This window comes from Panicum virgatum, chromosome 9K, assembly GCF_016808335.1.
Source record: "Panicum virgatum strain AP13 chromosome 9K, P.virgatum_v5, whole genome shotgun sequence".
Taxonomy (NCBI): domain Eukaryota; kingdom Viridiplantae; phylum Streptophyta; class Magnoliopsida; order Poales; family Poaceae; genus Panicum; species Panicum virgatum.
In genome coordinates this window covers 7,217,116-7,239,253 of record NC_053144.1, presented here as the reverse complement: position 1 = coordinate 7,239,253, position 22,138 = coordinate 7,217,116, and the positions used below count along the sequence as shown (strand labels likewise).

Sequence of the window (22,138 nt, the reverse complement as noted above, 5' to 3'; positions counted from 1 at the left end):
TCTCATTTCGTTAAGCCCATTTGCTGCTTGTCTCGAAGTGGTGTGGGACTCACTGCAGTACTGCACGGTGGTTGCCCCGCGCCGCCGCCGCCGCCTGAGTCTTCGCTGCGCAGTGGGACGGTGGATGCGATGGCGGCGAGCGGTATGGAGGATGAGAGGGTGAGCGGGGAGGTCAGGAGGGAGGAGGAGGACGACGACGACGTGCCGCAGTTGAGTGCTGCGGCGATGGAGGCGCTGCGGGAGTTCCTGACGGAGCAGCAGCGGCCGGAGGAGCAGGATGAAGGGGGAGGGGGAGGTCGGGTGGAGCTGGTGGCGGAGGACTGGCGGCTGAGCCAGTTCTGGTACGATGAGCGCACCGCGCGGGCGCTGGTGGAGGAGGTCGTCCGCCTCGTCTCCCCCTCTGGCTCGGGCTCCGCCGCCGGCGCCGTGGCCTGCATCGCGTGCCCGACGCTCTACGCCTACCTGAAGAAGACCGACCCGGGCGTGCCCGCGCAGCTCCTGGAGTACGACGAGCGGTTCGGGCAGTACGGCGGCGACTTCACCTTCTACGACTACAGCCGGCCGGAGGATCTGCCGCCCGCGATGAAGCATGCCTACCGCGTCGTCGTCGCGGACCCTCCTTACCTGGTATGATTTCTACCTGGAGATTACTCCACCTACTAGTATTTATTGGCATATTTAGTGTAAAATTCGAGGAGAAATGATGATTCGTGGTTGTAATTGCAGAGTAAGAGTGCTTGGAGAAGGTTGCCAAGACTGTGTCTTTCCTCGCACAGCCTGAAGGTTCATTCCTGCTGCTGCTCACAGGTAACTGGTGCTCGAGGCAGTTCTGCATCAATTGATGAGATCGGTTTGACGCTGCTTTGATACTTTCATGTTGTTTTGCAACCAATAAGCAATCGTGGTGAACTCCTGCATGGTAGTTTTACCACCTTATAATCTAGCCAACAGGTCTGTTGGTTGATAAGTTAACTTGATTATGCATTGTTACTTTTGCTACAATGATCAAGTAAACTAATGTCTCTCAGTGAAGCAAGAGACAGACCAGTTGACTGCAGCAATCACAATAACATCACCTCTGCTTGTATGTAACTGTATATGATGTCGCTTACACCCTTGCAGCATCTATTTTCAAGTGTACTGGAATGTGTTATCTCTTGTAGAGTTGTAGTCGTAACCACAATACAATGGTAGTAAAGTTTGTTCATTCCGCACCAAAATGCATAATGCAGCACTGTATTGTCAAACGAAAATTTAAACGGTTTCATTCTTGTATTGCCAGGGGAAGTTCAGAAGGACCGGGCGTTGGAGCTCCTGAATGTTCATCCCTGCGGTTTCAGGCCTCAGCACTCGAACAAACTGGGCAACGAGTTCCGGCTGTTCACAAATTACGACCCCGCGGACAGACTTGGCGGTTGGGACCTGGGAGTGAAGTGATGGTGCTCCCATTTAGCTCTACACTACGGACTATTCTGTTCCTAGCACTTGTTGCTGCTGCTAATCTGCTTAGAGAATGGTCACATGCTTTGGCCGATCCAGAGCTGTTCCATCCTTATGAACACGCTGCATCTTTGTTCCGCAGCTCGCTAAGCGATCACTGCAAATTTGAACTGTAACGACTGTTGTTTGATGAATTTGTGTGCCTCACCTGTGTTTACGCCGTCACTGTACCTCATTTTCCCGTGATCATCTTTATGGGGGCTATTGACCTGTGCCGATGAACAAGACAAGCTTCTCGGCAAGCAAAAGAGGCGCTCTGAACAATTTGTGCAGGCATGCCATGCATCGATTCCTTATTCAGTTTGTACATTTTTGTACAAATATTAGTAACACAGATACAGACACACACAGCTTGATCACACTTATCGACGGCTCACAGTACAGCTACCAATACTAGTAGTAGTACTTGACAGGCATCGCCGGCCGGAGTTCACTTGGCCTGCGCTTTGGTCGGCTTGACGACCAGCACCGGGCAGCAGGCGTGATGGCTGAGGTAGTCGCTCACGCTGCCCAAGAACGCCCTGCAATCGCCGCCACGAACAAACAATCATGAGCCAACGGAGAATTTGTATTTACGTCGTGCAGATGGGTGCGGCGGGTACCTCTTGATCTTGCCGAGGCCCCGGCTGCCGAGGACGAGGAGCCCGGCCTGCATCCTCTCGACGGCCTGGCAGATGGCCTCCTTGGCGTCGCCCTCCACGACGGCCGCCGTGGCCTCCACCTGCCGCTCCCTGCACAGGTCCAGGGCGCGCGCCAGGATCTGCCGGGAGTTCTCCTCCTGCTGCTTCCGCATGGACTCCACCGCCATGGGCGGCGCGTACGCGAGGCCTTCGGATCAGCAGCAGCAGGCAGCAAGCACGGGTTAAACCAGCATCAGCGTCAGGCGGGGACCCGTAGGTAGGCGAGGAGACTATTGATACCGTGCGCGGCGACGGGGTAGACGAAGTGGTCGACGGCGTGCTGAGCGTGGACGACGACGAGCGCCGCGTCCGGGTGGCACCGCACGATGTTGTCCAGCGCCCACGACCGCGCGTGCAGGCTCTCCTCGCTCGCGTCCACGGCCGCCACGACCTTGAGCGCCTTGGCCACCGGCCTCTCGGCACCGCCACCATCATCCGCCCTCGCTCCAGGCGCCCCGCTCGCCGCCGCACCGGTGCCCTCCATGGCGCGCTCGAACGTGGCTGGGTTAACGACGCCCGGATCAGCACGGCCGGGATAGATATGGGCGGAGGCGGGGGCGGCCGTTCTTGTTCGCTTGTCACCTCGTGCCTCTTGGCTCCCATGCACGCATCCGATGTTGGCAGAGCAGACACCTGCCCCCGGCTCTGGTGCGCCGTCGCAGCGCCGCGCGGCCGTGCCGCCGCTGACGAGGCGTTGCGGGTGCAGGCATGCAGCGAACCTGAGTACCTGACAGCACAAGTGTATTGCTCTCTCACGCTGTAAGAGCAAACATGTAAATTTCATAGAGAGTGGAGCACAAACAACCGGGAGCGAGCGTCTACAGACAAAGGGAAGATAACACAAATTGAGAGCTCAGTTCCAAGTCCATTCGATAACTAGGAATACCAACATTTCAGTTGAAACTTGAATACCACACCAGTACCATACAATTTCCAGGCCAAATGCTGAATTGGTCCAAGAAAAAAATTAATATTACATCGCGTTCTTTTTTCTTTCTTATATCACTCTATCTGATGAACACAACTACTCCTTGGTCATGAATCAAGCAGAAAGGTTGTTTTGCAGATACTGAAAGAAGTACACTCCTTTCCTTTAAAACCACAAGATGATGATCGATCGGGCATCTTCTGTTGTCCGGCCAATATCCGCTGCCATCTTCCAAATATGTTAAGCAGAACCTTGGCGCACCGTTTTTTTCATGGCAAAGACCAATTTCCAGCCTTAAAGTCTTTATAGAAGGTGGACTTTCTTGAGACAACAAAGAATACTGCATGCACAAAGATGGAGTTTTAGTTCTCATTTTGGTACTAGGGATTCTACATGAATTATGTAGAATATACAAAAATTAGGAACAAACCAGGAATTGCTGGAATGATATAGTCTTTGTCCTGCAGCACTTCTTGAAGTGTTTTCCCTTCTTTTACTTTGATCCACCTACTGGAGCCTTCAGCTGCACAGAATGCAAGGAATTGTATCAACACTCATTAATACAACATGGTAACACAAGAGTTTCTCGCTCAACTCAACTGTACTCCAACTAATAGAAGAATATAGCGCAATAGCATTGTATCACCTTCCTAACAGCAATAAGAAAGGACAGTAGAGTTGATACACCATGTTATTTTCTAGTCTGAACTGTTCAAATTAATAAGCTAAAATAAAATAAAGAGCATGCTTAGTGTACATACTTGATGATGAAATTGTGCTACTCTTGCTAATCCCATGTTCTTCATCCTCCCCATCAAGTAGAGCATCTGGAAGCAACTTCGGGTCTACAGTGCCTTCTAGAAAATATCTTAATATCTCACTTTTGGACAGAGGCTTTCCAAAACCACCCTAATGTACCAAGGTGGATAATAGTCAGTAAAAGAGTAATAAGTGAGCTTCTATATCCTATACCTGATCTAACACAAATCCATCACTGATATGACGAACCTTTAATGTAACGGGGGACAACCCAAAAGTTTACTTGTGGACTAGATGGGTAAAAACAGCAATCACCATGATAATATTCAAATCTGACTATTATCTCTTCATTTCTAACCAGAGGTATTAATTTCAAAAGCAGTACAGTATAATGCGATGCCATAGATTTAATTTTTCAGGATGTCACTAATAGGCACTAATAACAATGATACAACCAATAAACAAAAGTTTGAGTATAACAATAGCACTTCAATTACTCACAACCTCGGATGTTTATCTCGGTACCCAATTCATGTCCTGTGATTGTTAGACTACTACTATGTCCTAATTCTGGGGACAACTTAAATGTGCAGCTATTACAAGTTCAATACAACATGTTATCTGCTAACCGACAGGCTTACTTATGGTTCGCCTAATCTCAACGGGATTATCCAACATCTGAAAGGGCAAAAGATCGACACTTGTTCATACGCATCATGAAGCATCAACACTTGTTATTAAAACCCTTTTTATCACAATGCTCAACGAAGAGGCTACATCCCATGATGCTTAGATTTTTCTTAAGCAACTGCAACCATAGCGCTTAGTACATACCTGATAATACAACTCAATGGCATCCCTTGTGTAAGCGTGGTTCTCATCCCATGGCAATGGTGGAGAACTTTCTGAGAACATGTTTGATAGTCAAGGTTACCATAAATTCAATCATGCAACTCATACATCTACACATTTAACTCAATCAAAGAACCCATCATGTAATTTCACAATGCCAGAAGGATATGACATCAAGATGGGGTGACAAAGTATCCGTCTCTGGAAAATCCTCGATGAAATCACTCGACATGACCTCTGGGTAAAGCAGAAGAACAGGCCAGTGAAGCACGCCCTGCTCATCCAGCTTCGGCTTCTTTACCCCTGTCAGTTCTTGATAGGCTGCCTTCCCAAGCTTCACCCCTCTCTTCTCCATGGCAGCAGCAAGATCCTATAAACAACCCAATAGCACCAGTCATTCCCACGCATTTGAATGGTAATACAGCAGTGTTATTCATTTAGCAAGAAGAGACCTTGGCTGCGGCCAGTGCTTTTGCAACTTTGGCTCTCTGACGTTCTTGCTCGCTCAGTTTTGCGTCCACTTGCGCCAGTAATTTCTTGAGCTCCTCATTAGCGGGGTCCTGCTCGAGCCCCCTCCGGCAGAAGGACGCGGCGTCCGGCAACAAGTCGAGCGCAAGCGCCGCCTTCACCGCCCTGTAGTACGCCTAGCTACAAGAACATCTCACATCACGCCGCCAGCTCCACCACAGGATCCATAATGTCACTTAGCAAAAAAGGGACGGTTACCTTGACACTGGAGGGGGAGAGGCGGATGGCCTGCTCGGCGTCGTCGAGGGCCCGGCGGTGGTTGCCGAGGAGGAGGTTGACGTGGGCGCGGTTCGCGAAGAGGACGGAGGCGTCGGCGGCGGCGGCGGCCCCGGTGTCGAGAGCGGAGAGGGGCTCCATCTGGGCGATGGCCTTGGTGTAGCAGGAGACCGCCTCGGCGTAGTGCTTCCGGCCCATCCGGACGAATTGGTTGCCCTGCTCCTTGTACTCGCGCGCCGCTGCCTCCTTGATTGCGGCGATGCCGGCCAGGTCGGCCTGCTCGCTCTCGGTCAGGGGCTCGGCGCCCGGCTCCATCAGCAGCGCCATGGCCGGCGAGTTGAGTTTTCTCCGAGCTGCGGCGCTCTTCGCTTCTCCCTTTGCGCCGCCGCCGTTCCGACGGCTTCTAGACTCCTCTTGGCTGAATTGCTTCACGATTCACAGGCTATGTAAATTTATGTCAAGTTCTTCATAGACAAGGCGCCTGTAGCTCAGTGGATAGAGCGTCTGTTTCCTAAGCAGAAGGCCGTAGGTTCGACCCCTACCTGGCGCGTTTCTTTTTCTGTTTTATCCACTTGATCATTTGTACATTTTTTTTTGCATAAATGATAAATGATATCAACATTGTTAAAGAGATTTATTATAGTTTCTTAATAATTTCTCTTCCTTGCATTTTTTGATAACACACTTCCTTGCATTAAAAAAACTACTCCTACATAGTAGTTTTAGATGAGGCACTTATTTTGAGAGAAGTGTATTAGTGATTTACGGACTATCCATCTTGACTAACTCAAGATATGTTAGCAAATTTTTCCTCGTAAAGCACGTCAGTTATCTTTTGAAAAGTTGGCCATGTGTCATGTGTGGGGCATTAGTTAGATTTGTTGCGGAAATTATAATATGGCAAACTATTAATATGTAATAGTCAGATAAACTTAAACATAATAATAGATACTAAAAAGAAACTATGGATACAACATATCATTCGAGTGATAGGAGGCCTTACCCATAAAGAAATGGATGGGTCTATAAAAAATAGACAACTGAGATTTTTGAAACTGCAACACACCAAGCCAATGTATACTCACCACTATGACTATCGTATGCATAGTCTACCTTTATGAACATCATTCACGGGCTAAATTGATATATTTTTGAGATTGATGAAGTTACTGTAAGCTGAAAACATAATTCACTAGTTAAAAGAATTCTTAGCTGAAAATACAAACATCAGCGATGAATCAAAAACTCAAACCTTTGTAGATATGTTCTAATACAATGAAATTAAAACTTGCAAGGTAAAAGTAAAAACACACATAAGTGAAAAGGAATAAAACCAAAGACAAAAAAAAGGCGATACGGAGAGATAGGGGAAAAGGAAATAATGTTAAGCGATTTATTCAGTTACCTCGAGCAAGATTCATCTGACTACTTTATAATGTATCCCCATTTGAATGTGAAGCCTCAAATATTTCGAGCACATTTGTATGTCTTGTTTGGTTGGTAACAACTAACAACAATCTATCATATATTTATAAAAATATAAACATGTTTTAGTCTGTACAAAGTTTGCACGAAGCCTTGATGGGTGTATTGATATCTTTTCTTCATTAGAAAACAACATTAAACTAAAGATATATACAAATAAGATTGCACAAAAAAGTTATTTGAATAAGTCACATTAAATGGCACCCTTGGCCTTAAGTTGCACGTAAGGATTAGTTATAAAACATTACATTTTCATCTTTGATTTAAAATAACACCTTGAGACCTTATTATAAGAAAAAACTATTTACAGCTGCAACTCTACAGGGACTGAAAATTTACAAACGCTTAGATGGAGCCATGGAGGGACCAAATTAGTGGGCCTGTTGTTTGGTAGTGTTATTAATGAATCTTAATTGAATACCGGTAACATATTTCAAGAGGATGAGATACTTATATTCGCCGTATTTCCATTTCTTGAATGAAAATTTCAAGTTTTTCTTCAAGTTTTGCATTCAAAATCTACAGATCTGGACAGGGGACCCACCACGCAGCCGCAGCAATTGTCTTTGACGCCTTGTCCTGCCTTGGACTTCCTCTCCAACTCCAAGGCCGCCAGTCCGCCGCAGCTCACGGCCTCACGCAGCTGTGTGGACGCGACCCCAAATTCGAAATTGGCCAACGTCTCGTCGCCTCCGCTCCTCATTTCAAACCAAATCCCAATCTCAGCTGCCGCCCCCCTCCACCACCGCCGTCTCCGATCCGCCATCGCCTCCGCCCAACCCAGACGCGGGAGTTCTCCTCCGCCTCCCTTGCACTTGCGATGCTGTTGGACGGCGTCGACGACGAGCTCGGCGGCGGCAGCGCCGCTCCCTCACCCGCGCGGTTCGAGCTCCAGGAGGACCCCGCCTTCTGGAAGGAGAACAACGTGCAGGTAGGGTTTCCTCCTCCTCTCCGCAGGATGCTTCCTCCCCTTCTCTCCCGCCGCGCTTTCTCCTGCATTAGCGGCAGGTCTCTGGTCTAATTCGGCCGGTTCGTGCGGCTGTGTCGGCGAGCATTTCGTCGAGTACCTATCGGTGATTGCTTAACTGCTCCAATCTGCTGCAGGTTGTGATCCGTATCCGGCCTCTCAGCGGCAGCGAGATATCGCTGCAGGGGCAGAAGAGGTGCGTCCGGCAGGACAGTAGCCAGAGTCTTACGTGGACTGGTCATCCTGAGTCTCGGTTCACTTTTGATCTCGTTGCGGACGAGCATGTCACGCAGGTGCTCTTGCTACTCTCGATTCCCAGTTAACCCATTTGCTTCTTATTGACTTACTTATTTGTACACAATGCCTAACTGTTCCTCATTTGGTGCTCTTCAGGAGAATATGTTCAAGGTTGCTGGAGTGCCCATGGTGGAGAACTGCATAGCTGGCTACAACAGCTGCATGTTTGCTTACGGGCAGGTTAGCTACAGGTTTCACTTGCTGCTGCAGATTCTCAATTTCTTTGGTTGTCACAGATTCTTCATCATTCTTTGTTTACCTTTCAACGCTTGGTATCTGCTTCTTCTAGACTGGCAGTGGAAAAACGCATACAATGCTTGGTGATATAGAAAATGGGACACGGAGGAACAGTGCGAATTGTGGTATGACGCCTCGAGTGTTTGAGCATCTATTTGCTAGAATCCAAAAGGCAAGTATCTATGATCTGTTGCTTTTTGGACGATTTCATTTTGGTTAATATGTCATGTTATTGTTACTCAACTATTCTTTGCTACTGTTTGCAGGAAAAGGAAATAAGGAGAGATGAAAAACTTAGATTTACATGTAAATGCTCTTTTTTGGAGATATATAATGAGCAGATTCTTGATCTGCTCAACCCAAATTCTGTAAACTTGCAGGTAATTCACTGAAAAACACAGCTGAATACCGTGCAAGGTTTCTGTTATTCTGATCTTTATCGTTTTCGCATCTTCGGTTCAAGTTATGTCTAGACTACCAATAACATATTGACTGCCTTTTCTTTGTTGCATATTTGTACCCAACCAAAATCATATATAGTGTATAGTTTGTCAACTCATCTTCTGTAGGAGGAGGTAGCATGCAATGCTGTTGGAAAATGTCTGCATTTCTAGATATATATTATTTAGGTTATGAGCTGATTAGCTCCAATTGCTTTCGTTCAGATAAGAGAGGATGCCAAAAAGGGTGTCCATGTTGAGAATCTGACGGAACATGAGATCTCCAATGCTCGAGAAGCACTTCAACAACTAATTGAGGTTAATTAATGAAATGCTATCATTTCTGGTCTTTTAGTTGGGTTTGAAGCTTGAATCTCTTTTATCAGCTTCAAATGCAATCAATTATTGCACAAGTCACTTTAATCTGGTACCCGAGTTTAAGGTTCAGTACATGAGTTAAACCTTAAGGCATTCTGCATTTTATTTCCAGGGGGCAGCAAACAGAAAGGTAGCAGCCACCAATATGAACCGAGCAAGTAGCCGCTCTCATAGTGTTTTTACTTGCCTTATAGAGAGTAAGGTATATGAAACAAGTAATTTCCAAATATCTTTCTATGGTTATGATGTCGTTGTACATGCAATCATGTTATTGTGGGTAACAACATATATGTGTTTCCCCTTACTCACTCTTGAAATTAATTATTTAGTGGGAGTCTCAAGGTATCAACCACCACCGATTTTCTCGACTCAACCTTGTTGATCTTGCGGGCTCAGAGAGGTAAGTTGCTCAAGTAGCACTGTCTATAATTATCTGATACGATTTTAATAGATTTTCAGTGCAATCACACAATTTTTCTTCATTCTCTTTCACCCTCCTATTCAGCATGTGTGACTTGTGCCTTTCAGGCAAAAGAGCTCAGGTGCTGAAGGGGAGCGCTTGAAAGAAGCTACCAACATCAACAAGTCACTCTCAACTTTGGGGTTAGTTGATCATCTTCTAGTATATACCTCGTACTAAAAAAAGTTTGAAGTTTGTTATGAACTGAGCGCTGTAATCTCAATGCATTACACTTTGTTTAAGATTATTTTGGTCTATGACATTCTTGCAGACTTGTCATTACGAACCTCATTGCTGTGTCGAACAAAAAATCACACCATGTTCCCTATAGAGATTCAAAATTGACATTCCTCCTCCAGGTAATATGCAAAACTGAGAAAGTAAAGGTTCTTGTGGTTGTAAGTTGACAGCGACAGCTAAGGAGCTATTATGAATTAAAAAAAACTGGATGCAAATTTGTGTTAGCGTTCATTTATCATAAAAGTTTTGCTTATGTTCTATCTCTGCTTTATAGGATTCACTCGGAGGAAATTCAAAGACGACTATAATTGCAAACATAAGTCCATCTTATTGGTAGGTTCCTATTTCCTAATTATGATATGTGGTTTTATTCAGTTGTCCTCTATTTTGAAACGATTCTAGATGATATATTATGACACAATTCTTCTTTTTTAACCAGTTGTGCTGCTGAGACACTAAGCACATTGAAGTTTGCTCAACGAGCTAAATACATAAGGAATAATGTATGTAATTTTTTTGCATATGAATTATGATTCAACTTTTTTTTTTGCTGCGCGTTAGCTAACCATTACTCTATGCAGGCTATCATTAATGAGGATGCCTCTGGTGATGTTCTTAGCATGCGCTTACAGATCCAGAACCTTAAGGTATAGATGAGTTTGAGCTTTCTCAGTTTTTTACTCTATATTGGATTCCATTTCCCTAAATATTCTATTGCGTAAACATTTCTATTTTTTAATTTATCATGTATCCAGAACCTTTTTTTTTTGGGAAAAAAGGCTATGTTGTTGTTGTTGTTGTTGTTGTTGTTGTTGTTGTTGTTGTTGTGTATCTTAAAACTGATACAATATTGCAGAAAGAAGTTAGCCGTTTGCAAGGACTAGTGGGTTCTAATAAAACTGAAGGCATTGGTTCCCATGGATTTGTCTGTGAGTCTCCTAGCACGTTCAAATGGGATCAGGATCATGGCACATTCAGTCCACTTATTTTTGATAAAAGGGCTACACAGGTATTCATATCTGTTCTTGCTCGTAGAACTTGATATGATTCACAGGCTACTTACACTGGGTTTTTGGGTGTGCTGTGTTCAGACAAATGATTACGATGCTGCCCTTGTCGCTGCTTTTAGGAGGGAACAAGAGAAGGAAGCACAATTGAAGGCAACAATAGCTGCAAAGCAGATTGCTGAACAGCTGGTCCGTAGTTCTTCATGGTTTTGTATCTCTACCTTACAATCACTTCATAACCAAAGAAAGTGTGCGCAAGTAGTCATTTATTTTATAACTTAATATTTTGTTTCTCCATAGGCAGCTCAAAAGACAGAAGAGGTAAGAAGTTTCAAGATGAGGCTTAAGTTTCGTGAAGAACGGATCAAAAGATTGGAGCAGGTTGCTTCAGGGGAATTATCTGCTGAAGCACATCTTTTGCAAGAGAAGGAAAATCTCGTGAAGGAGTTACAGGTCCTACGGAGTCAATTAGATCGCAATCCAGAAATTACAAAATTTGCAATGGAGAACCTGCAACTAAAAGAAGAGTTGCGAAGGTTAGCACTGCTGTTAGCATCATGGTGATTTTTTAAATGACTACAGTCCTGTTGGCAAAGAATAATTGATGCTTGATTAAATTATTGGTTGAAATTAACTGTTTTCACTTGTTTATGGTATTGCTACCAGTCACTTATAACTTTTTTTAATATTGTATTATGTGATTATCAACTCAGTTTATGTTGTGTCACTGCTGCCAAGGAGTAACTGATTCTCGTATGCTTTATGTCTGAAATAAGCTCATCGGTCTGACTCTTTGTTTATCTGCTTTGTGTTTTGTTGGAAGCTTAACCATACTTTATTTGTTCTTAAAAAAAAATCAGGTTGCAGTCATTTGTTGATGAAAGTGAACGGGAAATGATGCACGAGCAAATAATTATTTTACAAGATAAGGTACATCTAGGTTGTTGATGGGGCTGATGCAGACTCTAATTATGTACAATCTGTTATTTTCTAGAAGCCTTTGGCTTATTCAACATCTCTAACTTGCAGCTGCTAGAGGCTCTTGATTGGAAGCTTATGCACGAGAAGGATCCTGTTAACAAGGTGCCAGTTAGAGATTTTTGTGTTTATTAGTAAATCCTTGACTTACATAGAAGTATAGAACTAACAGCCAAGCCATTCTTTTTGCTATATTTACTTTACCCAATATTACATGGTTAGCTGGCAATGGACTTAGATTTATAACAACTTATGCAGGGCCTCTCATTATTTGGGGAGTCAGCTGGTGATGAGGAAAATGAATTTCTTCGGTTGCAGGTTGGCTTAGAGTACTTCCAGTGAAATATCAAACTCTGTTTACTGCCTTTTTTATATAATATGCTTGTTTGTTTGTGGCTGAATCCACTTAATAATTTTGTACTGCAGGCTATTCAGAATGAGAGAGAAATTGAGTCATTGCGTAAAAAATTGACCTTTTGTGTCGAAGCAAAGGAGAACCTTGAGAGGTATAACTATTTTCCTATCTTGGCATGCTGTCATGAGGAATTTTATTGCTTCATAATCAATATGTTTCCTTCTTCCGTAGTCTGTTATGATATTAATGATTAGATAGATGGCAAATAATAGTGTATCTGTTAGAGAGCACATACAAGATGGTTAAAATTCTGAAGCACTGTGGTTATTTTCGACTCATTTCTACTATGTTGCCCTTGATTTACTTGTATTCACGTATTGTACTAGACCACTTTACCAGCTATAGCCTGTCTTGTGGTTCTGGATTTGTGTGGTAATGTTAATTAGCATTCATAATGTTCGAGAAGGCCAATCAGTAGACTGTTTATTAAATCATTCATTAGCACTTCTCCATGTCATCATTACGGCTGATTGTTCCTGATAAATTACACTCTGTGTGTGTTCATTTTCTCCCTACGAACTAGAAAATCATTCTTATGCTTCTATGGAACTTCCTTGTGTGCTATCAGCTACTGTTTGGATGTCATTACCTGAGAACCGATTAATGTGCAGGCGTGTTGATGAACTAACCATGGAGTTGGAGCTCACAAAGAAACATGATGGCAAAAATAATGAGTGCAAGGCTGTAGAGCTCCAGGAGCAAGGAGAGGAAGGTTTGCATGATGAACTTAAGACTTTGGTTGACGCAATAGCTTCTGCAAGTCAAAGGGAAGCAGAAGCCCATGAAACTGCAATTGGTTTGGCCAAAGAGAATGAAGAATTGAGGATGCAACTTAAGGTTTTGATTGAGGATAACAAGAGATTGGTTGAGCTATATGAACATGCTGTTGTCAATGTTGGGGCAAATCAAGATGATAACTGCCTTACCATTCCTGGAAATGAACATGCATGTGATCAGCAAGGCAGTCATCCTAATGCCCCACCAGTAGGCACATCAGATCTGCATGCACACAACTCATCCAACATGGAGGAAGTGTCTAAGATAGCGGATGAGAAATGCATCAATGAGGATAACTTATCAAGGAATACATGTTCTGAATTGCGTCTTCAGCTGGAAGAGATGCACGAGGAAAATGATAGACTTATGGGTTTGTATGAGAAAGCTATGCAAGAAAGGGACGAATTCAAAAGGAAGATTTTAGAGCAAAGCAACTCTAAAACTGTAGAAGAGATTCGGTCGGATGACAAAGACGTTGAAATGAGTGAAGTAGCAGATCCTAATAATCTTGAAGTGAAACATGTTCATGACTCTACAATTTTAGCTTTGAAAGAAGTGTTGCAGCTTGTTCGGGTTAAGCTGGAGCTTGTCCAAGACAAGGTCGTGTCTGCTCAGGATGCAGTAAAATACTTTGAGCTACTCGAAAGGGTTAGTAGTAAGGCGGAAGAATTTTCTGCAAGCATTCAGCTCGGTTGTCTAGAGCTGCAGCATAGTCAGGAAGGTATCATTGCCTTGAAGTCCGCACTGTTGGAATCACAGGGCAAGAAAGATACTTTTGAGGGCAAGTATTTCTTGCCTGCAGAATCATGTTGGAACTTGGATTTGAAGACCAAAGCCATTATTTCATCCAAGTTTGATTCTAGCTTTGCATTGATGAATCAAAAGCAGGAACAGTTGAATCTTCTCCAAACTCGCAAAAGCGAACTATCTACCATGAGAAGAAGGTCACATGAATCTGAAACTGAGTTGCGAAGCAAAATTGATGGCCTTAAAATGAAGCTTCGCTCTTATGAAGCTCAAAGGAAGGAGGAAGAAAAGGTTCTCTTCGCTATCGATAATCTGGATACTTCTACTTCTTCGACACATAGACCCAAGAATTTTTGTAAGGCAACTGATCTGCTGAAATCTGAGGAGGAGCGGATAAAGCTTTCATGTGAACTGCAGAACTCTCGTGAACAGCTTCGCATGGTTCAGAAGAAAATAAAAGGCATGCCGAAGTGTGATGATATTGATTGTGAGATCGCACTCCTTGAAACAGAAATAGAGGACTGCTGCCACTCCATGATGGAAGCTGACATCGAGAAGTTTGTCCGTGACCATATGTTGGCAGAGATTTGGGAGAGTGGGACGAAGGACATGGAGGCCTTGCTGATTGACTACCAGGACTGTGTTTTCCATGTCTGGTTGAAAGAGGAAGAGATCAAGATGTGTGAGGAGTCCTTGCATCATCAAGTAATGGGCTTGGATGAACTGCACTCGAAGTTAAATCAAGCGATGCGGGAGCTGGGTGAGCTTCTGCAAGACAGAAGAAGCTTAACCTCTTGCCCTTTGGATGAATCCATGCTGCCCATTGGCGAAAAGGTGGCTACGGATCTTCAGGCCGTCAGGACCTATGTCACCGAAGCTAAACAGCTTTTGCTTCTCGACAGCCAAACCAATTTGTGAACCCGAGCGACAAGCCTCAGATTACTTCACTGATGCAACGATTTCAAAATTTGCTCTGTAGGATGGAAACAACCTGAAGCCCAATGTTCTGATTTTTTTTCTGCGGCCACCTAACCTCTAGTTGGCTAAGATTAAGTCATCAACAGGTCATGCAGGCTACCACCGTATACTATTTGTTTCTCCATCGGTGTACCCTACTAGGTGCAGGACAAACTGATTTGACATGATACCGCATCCATGGAGGCTTGACCTTCTGTTTCTGTAACTCTCTAGATTAGTAACAGCCAGTCAGTGGACTTATATTGTATCATAACTTAAATCTGAACTAGAGTGGATGCTGCCATACTTTCAAGAATGCGGCTCGCCAGCATCATGTAGAAAGCTTTCGGCCTGATCCTGGCTTTTATGACAAGTGTTATTTTGCTGCAAACAGTGTGCCAGGTTTGTAGCGCGCTATGGCTGAATTTCTTTGGGTCTTTTTCTTTCCTGTTTGATGATCTGTGGTTTGAGTAGTTTGGACATCTCCGGAAGCTTCTTCAGCTCTTGTCACGTTGCTTAATTTGCCTATTTCTCCACTTAATCAGTGACCACTGACCAGCAGCTGAACCGATTGAAACCGATGTCCAGCTGGCATTTTGCCAAGGTTTCAAACGAGACAACCAGGCGGCGTAACCTTGTAGCCCTAGAGTTACAGACCACAACCACCACAATTTGACCCAATCAATCGATCGAGCCATCAATACGACGGGCGCCAGCAACCAAAACCTGGCACAGTGTTTGGTTTGTGCTACGCTAAGAACTTTAGTAACTTTGACCAATAATTAAAATAATGACAGTTTATAAAACTAACTCCAGAATCTCTGCGCTAGGAACTCTAATAAGACCTTTAACCGCGTGATTTGAGAATGGTTACTGTAGCATCACTTAGCCAATCATCGATTAATGAGCGTCATTAAATTTATCGCAAAAAGTTGCACACATCCTTAAAGAGATTTTACAAATGGACTTCATTTAGTACTTCATCCCAATTCTTATTTAGCGCTCGTTCGCCGCTACCGCTAGCAGCGATCACCAAAAGTCGGACGCGTGCAGCGAGCCGTACTGTCTGAAGGAGGTGGGAGGTGATGTCGGGAGGTTTGCATGCACACCCACCTAGTCCATGAAGATGGAAAAGCTAATGTGACGTATGCATGCATGCAAGACAATTTAATTTCGTTTTTCCCCTATAACTCATAACTCTGACCTTCATTTGTCAAACGGTTTTCACCACAATATTACTGGTATTTTTTCGCACAATACGAGCCCCATTTTGAATATTTTTTTAAAAAATGAAAGTTTTACATTCTTTGTTCAAAGTTTTAATCATCTCTATTGATAGTTTTTATATTTGTAGTTCAAAGTTTCTCGCGTATAAGCCGGAAGTTTTTATATTCGTTGTTCAAAGTTTTTATATTTCTATTGAGAGCTGTTATATTCGTTGTAAAAAGTTTATCGTGTATAGACTGAAAGTTTCTAATATTTCTATTTGATAGTTTTCATATCTCCAGTTCAAAGTTTCATATCCGTTGTTCAAAGTTTCCAACATCTCTATTGAAAGCTATTATATTCATTGTTCAAAGTTTCTCATGTATAGGCTGAAAGTTTCAAACATCTCCATTGATAGATAGTTTTTTGAAGAAAATTAATAGATAGTTTTCATATCTCATGTTCAAAGTTTTTCGTGTTCAGACTGAAAGTTTCATATCCGTTGTTCAAAGTTTCCAACATCTCTATTGAAAGTTATTATATTCATTGTTCAAAGTTTCTCATGTCTAGGCTGAAAGTTTCTGACATCTCCATTGATAGAGTGTGTTTCATATCTCATGTGCAAAAAATTTCATGTACATACTGAAAGTTTCATATCCGCTCTTCAAAGTTTCCAACATCTCTATTGAAAATTATTATATTCATTGTTCAAAGTTTCTCATGTCTAGGCTGAAAGTTTTTGACATCTTCATTGATAGATAGTTTTCACATCTCATGTGCAAAGTTTCTCGTGTATACACCAAATTTAAATTTCAAGTTTTTTCAAAAAATATATTCATAGTGGATCTCATATCGTGCAAAAAAATGCCAGCAATTTAGTGGTGAAAATCGATTTTAAGGTGCACGTCTGTGTGAAAAGTTATTTAGAAAAAAAGAAATTAAATCACTTGCATGCATGCGTCAATAGCTTTTTCCATCCCTATGCAGTTTAGATATGGTGCATGCAAAATCACTTGCATGCATGCGTGAATAGCTTTTTCTATCTCTACGGAGTTTAGATATGGTGCATGCAGAGGAGAGGAGGAGGCGGTGGTTACGTGGGGACAACTACACGCGCTGCTACTAGTAGCAACCCACGCCCGCGGTGCAGTTGCCAGCCTGTTCTCCGCCGCTGACGCTCATTCGCTGCTAGCGGACGTAGCAAACGCGCGCCAAGCAACGGCCCTCGTACTTGATGGATGCAAAAGAAATTCGCACAAACAACTAGCACAAAGAAACCAAACGGACCAATATCCATCCTCTGATCTGATCCACACCTGCCCGGGGCATGCAAACCTGGGAGAAGGCATCTTCCTTCGGTCAGGGCACGGTACACCACGGAGGTGGAACCCGCGAATCCTTCGCACTCAGCAAGACGTGTGTCCATCCAGTCCAGCGAAACCAAACCACCAGGCACGCGCGTGGCCGCGGCGCCCGTCCTGATGAGCCGGAGCCAGCGAGCGGCCGACTCGGGCCTTGTTTAGTTTGCTTTAAAATTCTAAAATTTTACAAGATTTCTCATCATATCGAATTTTTCAATACATACATAAAATATTAAATGTAGCTAAATAAAATAGCTAATTACATAATTTATCTGTAATTTACGAGACTAATCTTTTAAACTAATTAATTTATAATAAAATAATAATTACCAAATACAAACGAAAATACTACAGTATTTTATATCTAAAAGTTTTTGATCTAAACAAGATCTCGGACTCTACCCATCCGCGGCTGGCACGCGACGGCGCCCCCCGGCCCGTCCCTATCGCGTCCCGCGTGGCGCCGCCCGCGTGCCGACGTCAGAAACCCACCGTGTTTCGGCAAGAATGCGCAGATTTTCCAGGGCTTCCAGAGTTCCAGTTTTGCGGTCGCCATCCAGCGGACGAGGGCCAGGGAAATACGTCACGGGTGGAGGAAAATTGGGATTTGATTTTTTCTTGCCCTCCCTGGCCGCGGAGAAGCCGCGCGGGCAAGAAAAAGGAAGCCGCCGAGGCCACGCACGCCATCGCCGCCTCTATCTCCGCCTCCTCGTCGTCCTCCCTCCCTCGCTCTCTCTCTCTCCCCACCAACCAATAGAGACCGGCTCTAAATACCAGTCCATCCGGGAGCAGCGTATCTTGCTTAGATTCTTGGCAGGCTTGCTTAGGCAGCCGCAGCCGGCTTTGCTCCTGTCCGGGGCGCGGAGGACTCCGAACTCCGGAGGGCGGAGGAGCCGAAGCGTCGGCGGCGGGGCTCGCGATCGAGCGGGGAGGCGAGGGCGCATGCGCGGGCACGAGGACGACGAGGAGGAGCATGAGCCCCAGCCGGGGTGCGGGGAGGGGGCGGGGCAGGCGGCGGCCAACTGCGCGGCGGTGTGCTGCTGCTGCCCGCTGGCGCTGCTCGACATGCTGCTGCTCGTCACCGTCAAGCTCCCCGCGGGTGTCATGCGGCGGGTGAGGAGGAGGAGGAGTCGCCACCGCGACCGCGTCAGCCGCAAGAAGCGGTCCGCGACGGCGGCGGCGGTGGAGCCCGCGTCGCCGTCGGGGAGCAGCGGCAAGGCGATGATCGGCGCGGCCTCGTCGTCGCAGCTGGAGACCGAGGAAGAGGAGGAGGCGCGCGGCGAGGCGGCGGCCGCCGCGGAGCTGGAGCGCGAGATCATGAGCTCCCGGTTCTACGGCGCCGGCTTCTGGCGCAGCGTCTCCTCCGGCTCCAGCTCCTCCGCCTCCATGCGCTACCAATAGCAGCCAGCGCCGCCTCTCCTCCTCGCGATTTTGTTGGGTACGTAGCGATCAGTTCTTGAGGCTTCGGCGTTCGTTCTTGGGGTGCCAAGTCATTTGGCCGTGCACTTGGTCTTGATCGACACGTGCGAATCCGATCCGTGTGGATTGGACTGTTGGATTCGTACGCCATTGTTCTGGGCTTGGACCACACCAGCAGCGGCGGCAGTATGCGATAGAGGCGACCAAAACGGGTGGTACTGGCCCCACATGTAAGTCGCTGCTTAGATCTTCTCATTTTCTTTGTCCCTGTGAGAACCAGCAAATGCTGGTTTTTGAACAATCTGTCGCTACTGATTGTGGGGCCATTCAATAGGAGGTTCGTTTGCACATCACAGTTCGCTTCCATCTGCGTGCCTTTCTGTGATGCGAGCTCTTCGCTAGCGCCCTTTGCATTGTGCAGCGGGAATCACCGCCCCGTTTGGATGTTCCTCGCCGCCGGCCGGACCCGTTGATTCGACCCCCCGCGAGCGAACTGCAGAAGATCCGGCAGCGTGCTCTTAACTAGCGGCCGGCCGGACTCGTTTGGTCAATGCATCCCTACAAATTACTCTAGAAGATCCTGCTGCGCCTTAAATTATTGTCAATTGCGCTGGTGAGCATGAGCTTAGATAATTCTCATCCCCACTCTTAAAAACTATGCATGCATTGACCAAATAAACATAGGAACAGATCGAACTCAATGAGCACACGTGACAAATCAAGGTTCAGAAACACGAACTTGTTCGTTCCTAAAAGTTCGAGGGAGAATCTAAAACGTCAGCAACTTACATTGCTATTACTAAAGATGCTGGAGCGTCAAACAGCTCCAGGTTGCTCCAGGACTAAATTATTTGGATCGCTGTTCCTCTCAGAGACGCGCGCAACGGTGTTCTCCAGCAAACCGGGTCTGCTAAGAGGCCTTGGCGAGGTCAAACACAGCGATGAATGGCATCAGGACAGACCCTATCCAGAGCTTCCCATCCTTCTCCTCCACCTCGCTCACGGCTCTCACCACCTCCCCCTTGGTGTCCTCCAAGATGTCGAGCACCTCGCCCTCGGGGCTGTACTTGATGATCACCGCGTGGAGCTTGCCGCCAATCTGCATCAGGTAGTGGTACTTGGCGGGGATCGGGAGGCTGAGGAAGAACTTCCTCATCTTAACATGGCGGCTCATGAGTCGGGCATACAGGCTGCGCCGGCAGTGGATCGCGACCCAGAACTCGCCCTTCTCGTTGGTCCGCACATTGTCTGGGAATCCAGGCAAGATGGCGAAAAGATCCACGGTCCCTGCCTTCTCACCTTTCAACCAGTATCTGCTCAACCTGCCTCCACAAGAACACAAACGTTGAGTGCCCGATATGAAGTCGAAGAAAGCTTAGACCACCAAATATAAGAAAGCGAGTACAGACCTGCCACGTGATCCTTCACAGAAGACAAGGAATGAGCCATCCTTGCTCATGGACACGCCATTGGGAAATTGGAGGTTGCGATGCAGTACTGTCGTTTCCTTTGTCTGCGGGTTGTATTTCAAAAGCCTCCCAGAGGGATCTCCAGAGAAAACCAATTGCATGAAATTCCTGCAAATGAATGACCACGCTTACTGATAAGTCAAAGAACATAATTCAATGAACCCATCGCTAGGTTTGCAAGATCCAAGGTGATATAAGATTTGGCAAATTTGTTTAAAGTTATGTTTGCAAGATCCAAGGTGATATAAGATTTGGCAAATTTGTTTAAAGTTACGTGACATTATATGCGCCCCCAATATAACAGTAGAAACAGAGTAATGCCTTAAGACAGACACTAAAACAGGTGACTGTAATATCAAAGTAGAAGGGTTGGAGCACCTTAATACACAATAGACACTAAAACAGGTGACTGACTGACTCTGACTGTCATATCAAAGTAGAACGGTTGGAGCACCTTAATACACAATTAGACACTAAAACAGGTAAAGTTACATCTGAGTAGGACTGTCGTCCCCTAAGAAGCAATTGACCCAAGAGTAAGACTGTCGTCCCTGAAGAAGCAACTGATCCCCTTTTTTGGGTTATATATTGGTTATACTTTATTTCCAGCATGTGATTGTGCATACTGACGGGAAACAATGTTGTGATCAAGGGATCAAACAGATCACAGCATAGTGTTTACTGCCATGTCAATTAATAGCAGTCAAGATAAACAAGTACACTAACCCAAGCTGACCTTAATATTTCCGATTACCAATTCAGTAATAATTCAGGTCTACTGAGCCCAGGTTGAAATAAAGTGTTCAGCCATCCAACCAACCACAACCAACCAACCGCCAACAAACCAACACGGTGAGATGAAGATGAGACAACAGAAGAGGATCGGAAGAGGGCATGGCATCAAGCACGGACCGTCTCTGGTAGTGGATGCTGGAGTCGGTGAAGTAGACGTTGCCCTCCTCGTCGAGGTCGAGATCGTTGGTGAAGTTGAAGCGCACGCCCTCGGCCTCCGTGGCCAGCGGCGTGGCCAGCCCGCCCTCGGGCCCGACCTTGAGCAAGCCGAAGTAGGCGTCGGCGATGTAGAGGTCCCCGGTCTTCTTATCGAACCGGAGCCCGAGCGGGCGGCCGCAGATGTGCTCGTTGGGGAGGTACTCCATGGGCGACGCCTTGGGCCCGCCGCAGAGCTCCTGCGTCCAGCGCGGGGAGACCGTGGCGAAGGGCGCCCACCGCTCGCCGTCCCAGAAGACGACCCGCCCGTCGGCGACGCCCGTGTACGGCCCGCGCCCCCGCGGGTCGAAGGCGACGCTCTCGGGCCCCTGCACCTCGCCGCGGAACCGCACCTCCGAGCCGCGGAGCCGCTCGCGGGCGTCCGCGTGCTGCGGCATCTCGGCGGGCTCCGGGAGGTCGACGAAGTGCGCCTCGAAGCCCGGGAAGTCCACCATGCTGCCCGTCCGCAGCGGGTCCGTGCCGCAGAATGCCGCCAGCGCCGCCACCACCAGCGCCGCTGCCACCAGCCCCGGCGACGCCATCTCCGCTCCCCCCGCGCCTCCTCGCTCCTCCTCCACTGGGTTTCTCCGCCGCGCGTAGCTCGGACGCCCCGCCCCCGCAGTGGTCGAGGTGGGAGAGTGTGGACGGGAGTGGTGGTGGGTCTCGCTCAGCGAGGCGAGGGGAGGAGGGGGGCCCGGGTCATCACTTCGTCGCGCCGAGGCTGCCGGGGCCTTTGTATATCTCGCCGTGGAAATAGGGGTGGGCGGCGCGGCCAGCAAAGGTCACGGCCCGTGCGCGCTCCACACATGCCAACTACCCCCACGGATCCGGGATCCCTCACGTGATCC

At 46.4% G+C, this 22,138-nt stretch overlaps 6 protein-coding genes and 1 non-coding gene across 8 annotated transcripts; 4 read left to right on the top strand and 3 right to left on the bottom strand.

Annotated features, from left to right (window-relative positions):
- The first annotated feature begins 50 nt into the window (after positions 1-50).
- LOC120649757 (EEF1A lysine methyltransferase 1-like) lies at positions 51-1,675 on the top strand. Its single transcript, XM_039926629.1, has 3 exons — positions 51-627; positions 727-807; positions 1,283-1,675. The coding sequence occupies exons 1-3, from the start codon at positions 130-132 to the stop codon at positions 1,316-1,318; spliced, it is 615 nt and encodes a 204-aa protein (XP_039782563.1). The 5' UTR covers positions 51-129; the 3' UTR covers positions 1,319-1,675.
- Positions 1,676-1,858: 183 nt separating this feature from the next.
- LOC120649758 (universal stress protein A-like protein) lies at positions 1,859-2,729 on the bottom strand. The gene is made up of 3 exons (XM_039926630.1): positions 2,421-2,729; positions 2,103-2,328; positions 1,859-2,021 (listed from the first exon to the last, which is right to left on the bottom strand). The coding sequence occupies exons 1-3, from the start codon at positions 2,662-2,664 to the stop codon at positions 1,931-1,933; spliced, it is 561 nt and encodes a 186-aa protein (XP_039782564.1). The 5' UTR covers positions 2,665-2,729; the 3' UTR covers positions 1,859-1,930.
- Positions 2,730-3,016: 287 nt separating this feature from the next.
- Positions 3,017-5,880, bottom strand: LOC120649755 (tetratricopeptide repeat protein 4 homolog). 2 transcript variants are annotated; one of them, XM_039926626.1, is made up of 7 exons: positions 5,446-5,876; positions 5,172-5,363; positions 4,889-5,089; positions 4,702-4,782; positions 3,870-4,017; positions 3,539-3,631; positions 3,017-3,448 (listed from the first exon to the last, which is right to left on the bottom strand). In XM_039926626.1, the coding sequence occupies exons 1-7, from the start codon at positions 5,788-5,790 to the stop codon at positions 3,378-3,380; spliced, it is 1,131 nt and encodes a 376-aa protein (XP_039782560.1). In that variant the 5' UTR covers positions 5,791-5,876; the 3' UTR covers positions 3,017-3,377. The 2 variants fall into 2 exon arrangements, 1 of the variants encoding a protein (XP_039782560.1); XR_005665365.1 differs by lacking the exon at positions 3,870-4,017 and having other exon boundaries at positions 5,446-5,880.
- Positions 5,881-5,940: 60 nt separating this feature from the next.
- TRNAR-CCU lies at positions 5,941-6,013 on the top strand. Its single transcript has one exon. It is a non-coding gene; the product is annotated as a tRNA-Arg (tRNA).
- Positions 6,014-7,565: 1,552 nt separating this feature from the next.
- LOC120649754 (kinesin-like protein KIN-12G) lies at positions 7,566-15,265 on the top strand. Its single transcript, XM_039926624.1, has 21 exons — positions 7,566-7,879; positions 8,053-8,208; positions 8,309-8,392; positions 8,502-8,621; positions 8,716-8,829; positions 9,115-9,207; positions 9,380-9,469; positions 9,597-9,667; positions 9,796-9,870; positions 9,999-10,086; positions 10,242-10,300; positions 10,407-10,470; positions 10,549-10,614; positions 10,824-10,976; positions 11,059-11,163; positions 11,275-11,510; positions 11,835-11,904; positions 12,004-12,057; positions 12,211-12,270; positions 12,379-12,458; positions 12,979-15,265. The coding sequence occupies exons 1-21, from the start codon at positions 7,769-7,771 to the stop codon at positions 14,807-14,809; spliced, it is 3,780 nt and encodes a 1,259-aa protein (XP_039782558.1). The 5' UTR covers positions 7,566-7,768; the 3' UTR covers positions 14,810-15,265.
- A 2,816-nt stretch (positions 15,266-18,081) lies between these two features.
- Positions 18,082-19,184, top strand: LOC120649753. The gene has a single exon (XM_039926623.1). The coding sequence runs from the start codon at positions 18,358-18,360 to the stop codon at positions 18,814-18,816; it is 459 nt and encodes a 152-aa protein (XP_039782557.1). The 5' UTR covers positions 18,082-18,357; the 3' UTR covers positions 18,817-19,184.
- Positions 19,185-19,482: 298 nt separating this feature from the next.
- Positions 19,483-22,063, bottom strand: LOC120649752 (protein STRICTOSIDINE SYNTHASE-LIKE 3-like). The gene is made up of 3 exons (XM_039926622.1): positions 21,216-22,063; positions 20,244-20,411; positions 19,483-20,156 (listed from the first exon to the last, which is right to left on the bottom strand). The coding sequence occupies exons 1-3, from the start codon at positions 21,830-21,832 to the stop codon at positions 19,745-19,747; spliced, it is 1,197 nt and encodes a 398-aa protein (XP_039782556.1). The 5' UTR covers positions 21,833-22,063; the 3' UTR covers positions 19,483-19,744.
- Positions 22,064-22,138: the final 75 nt, after the last annotated feature.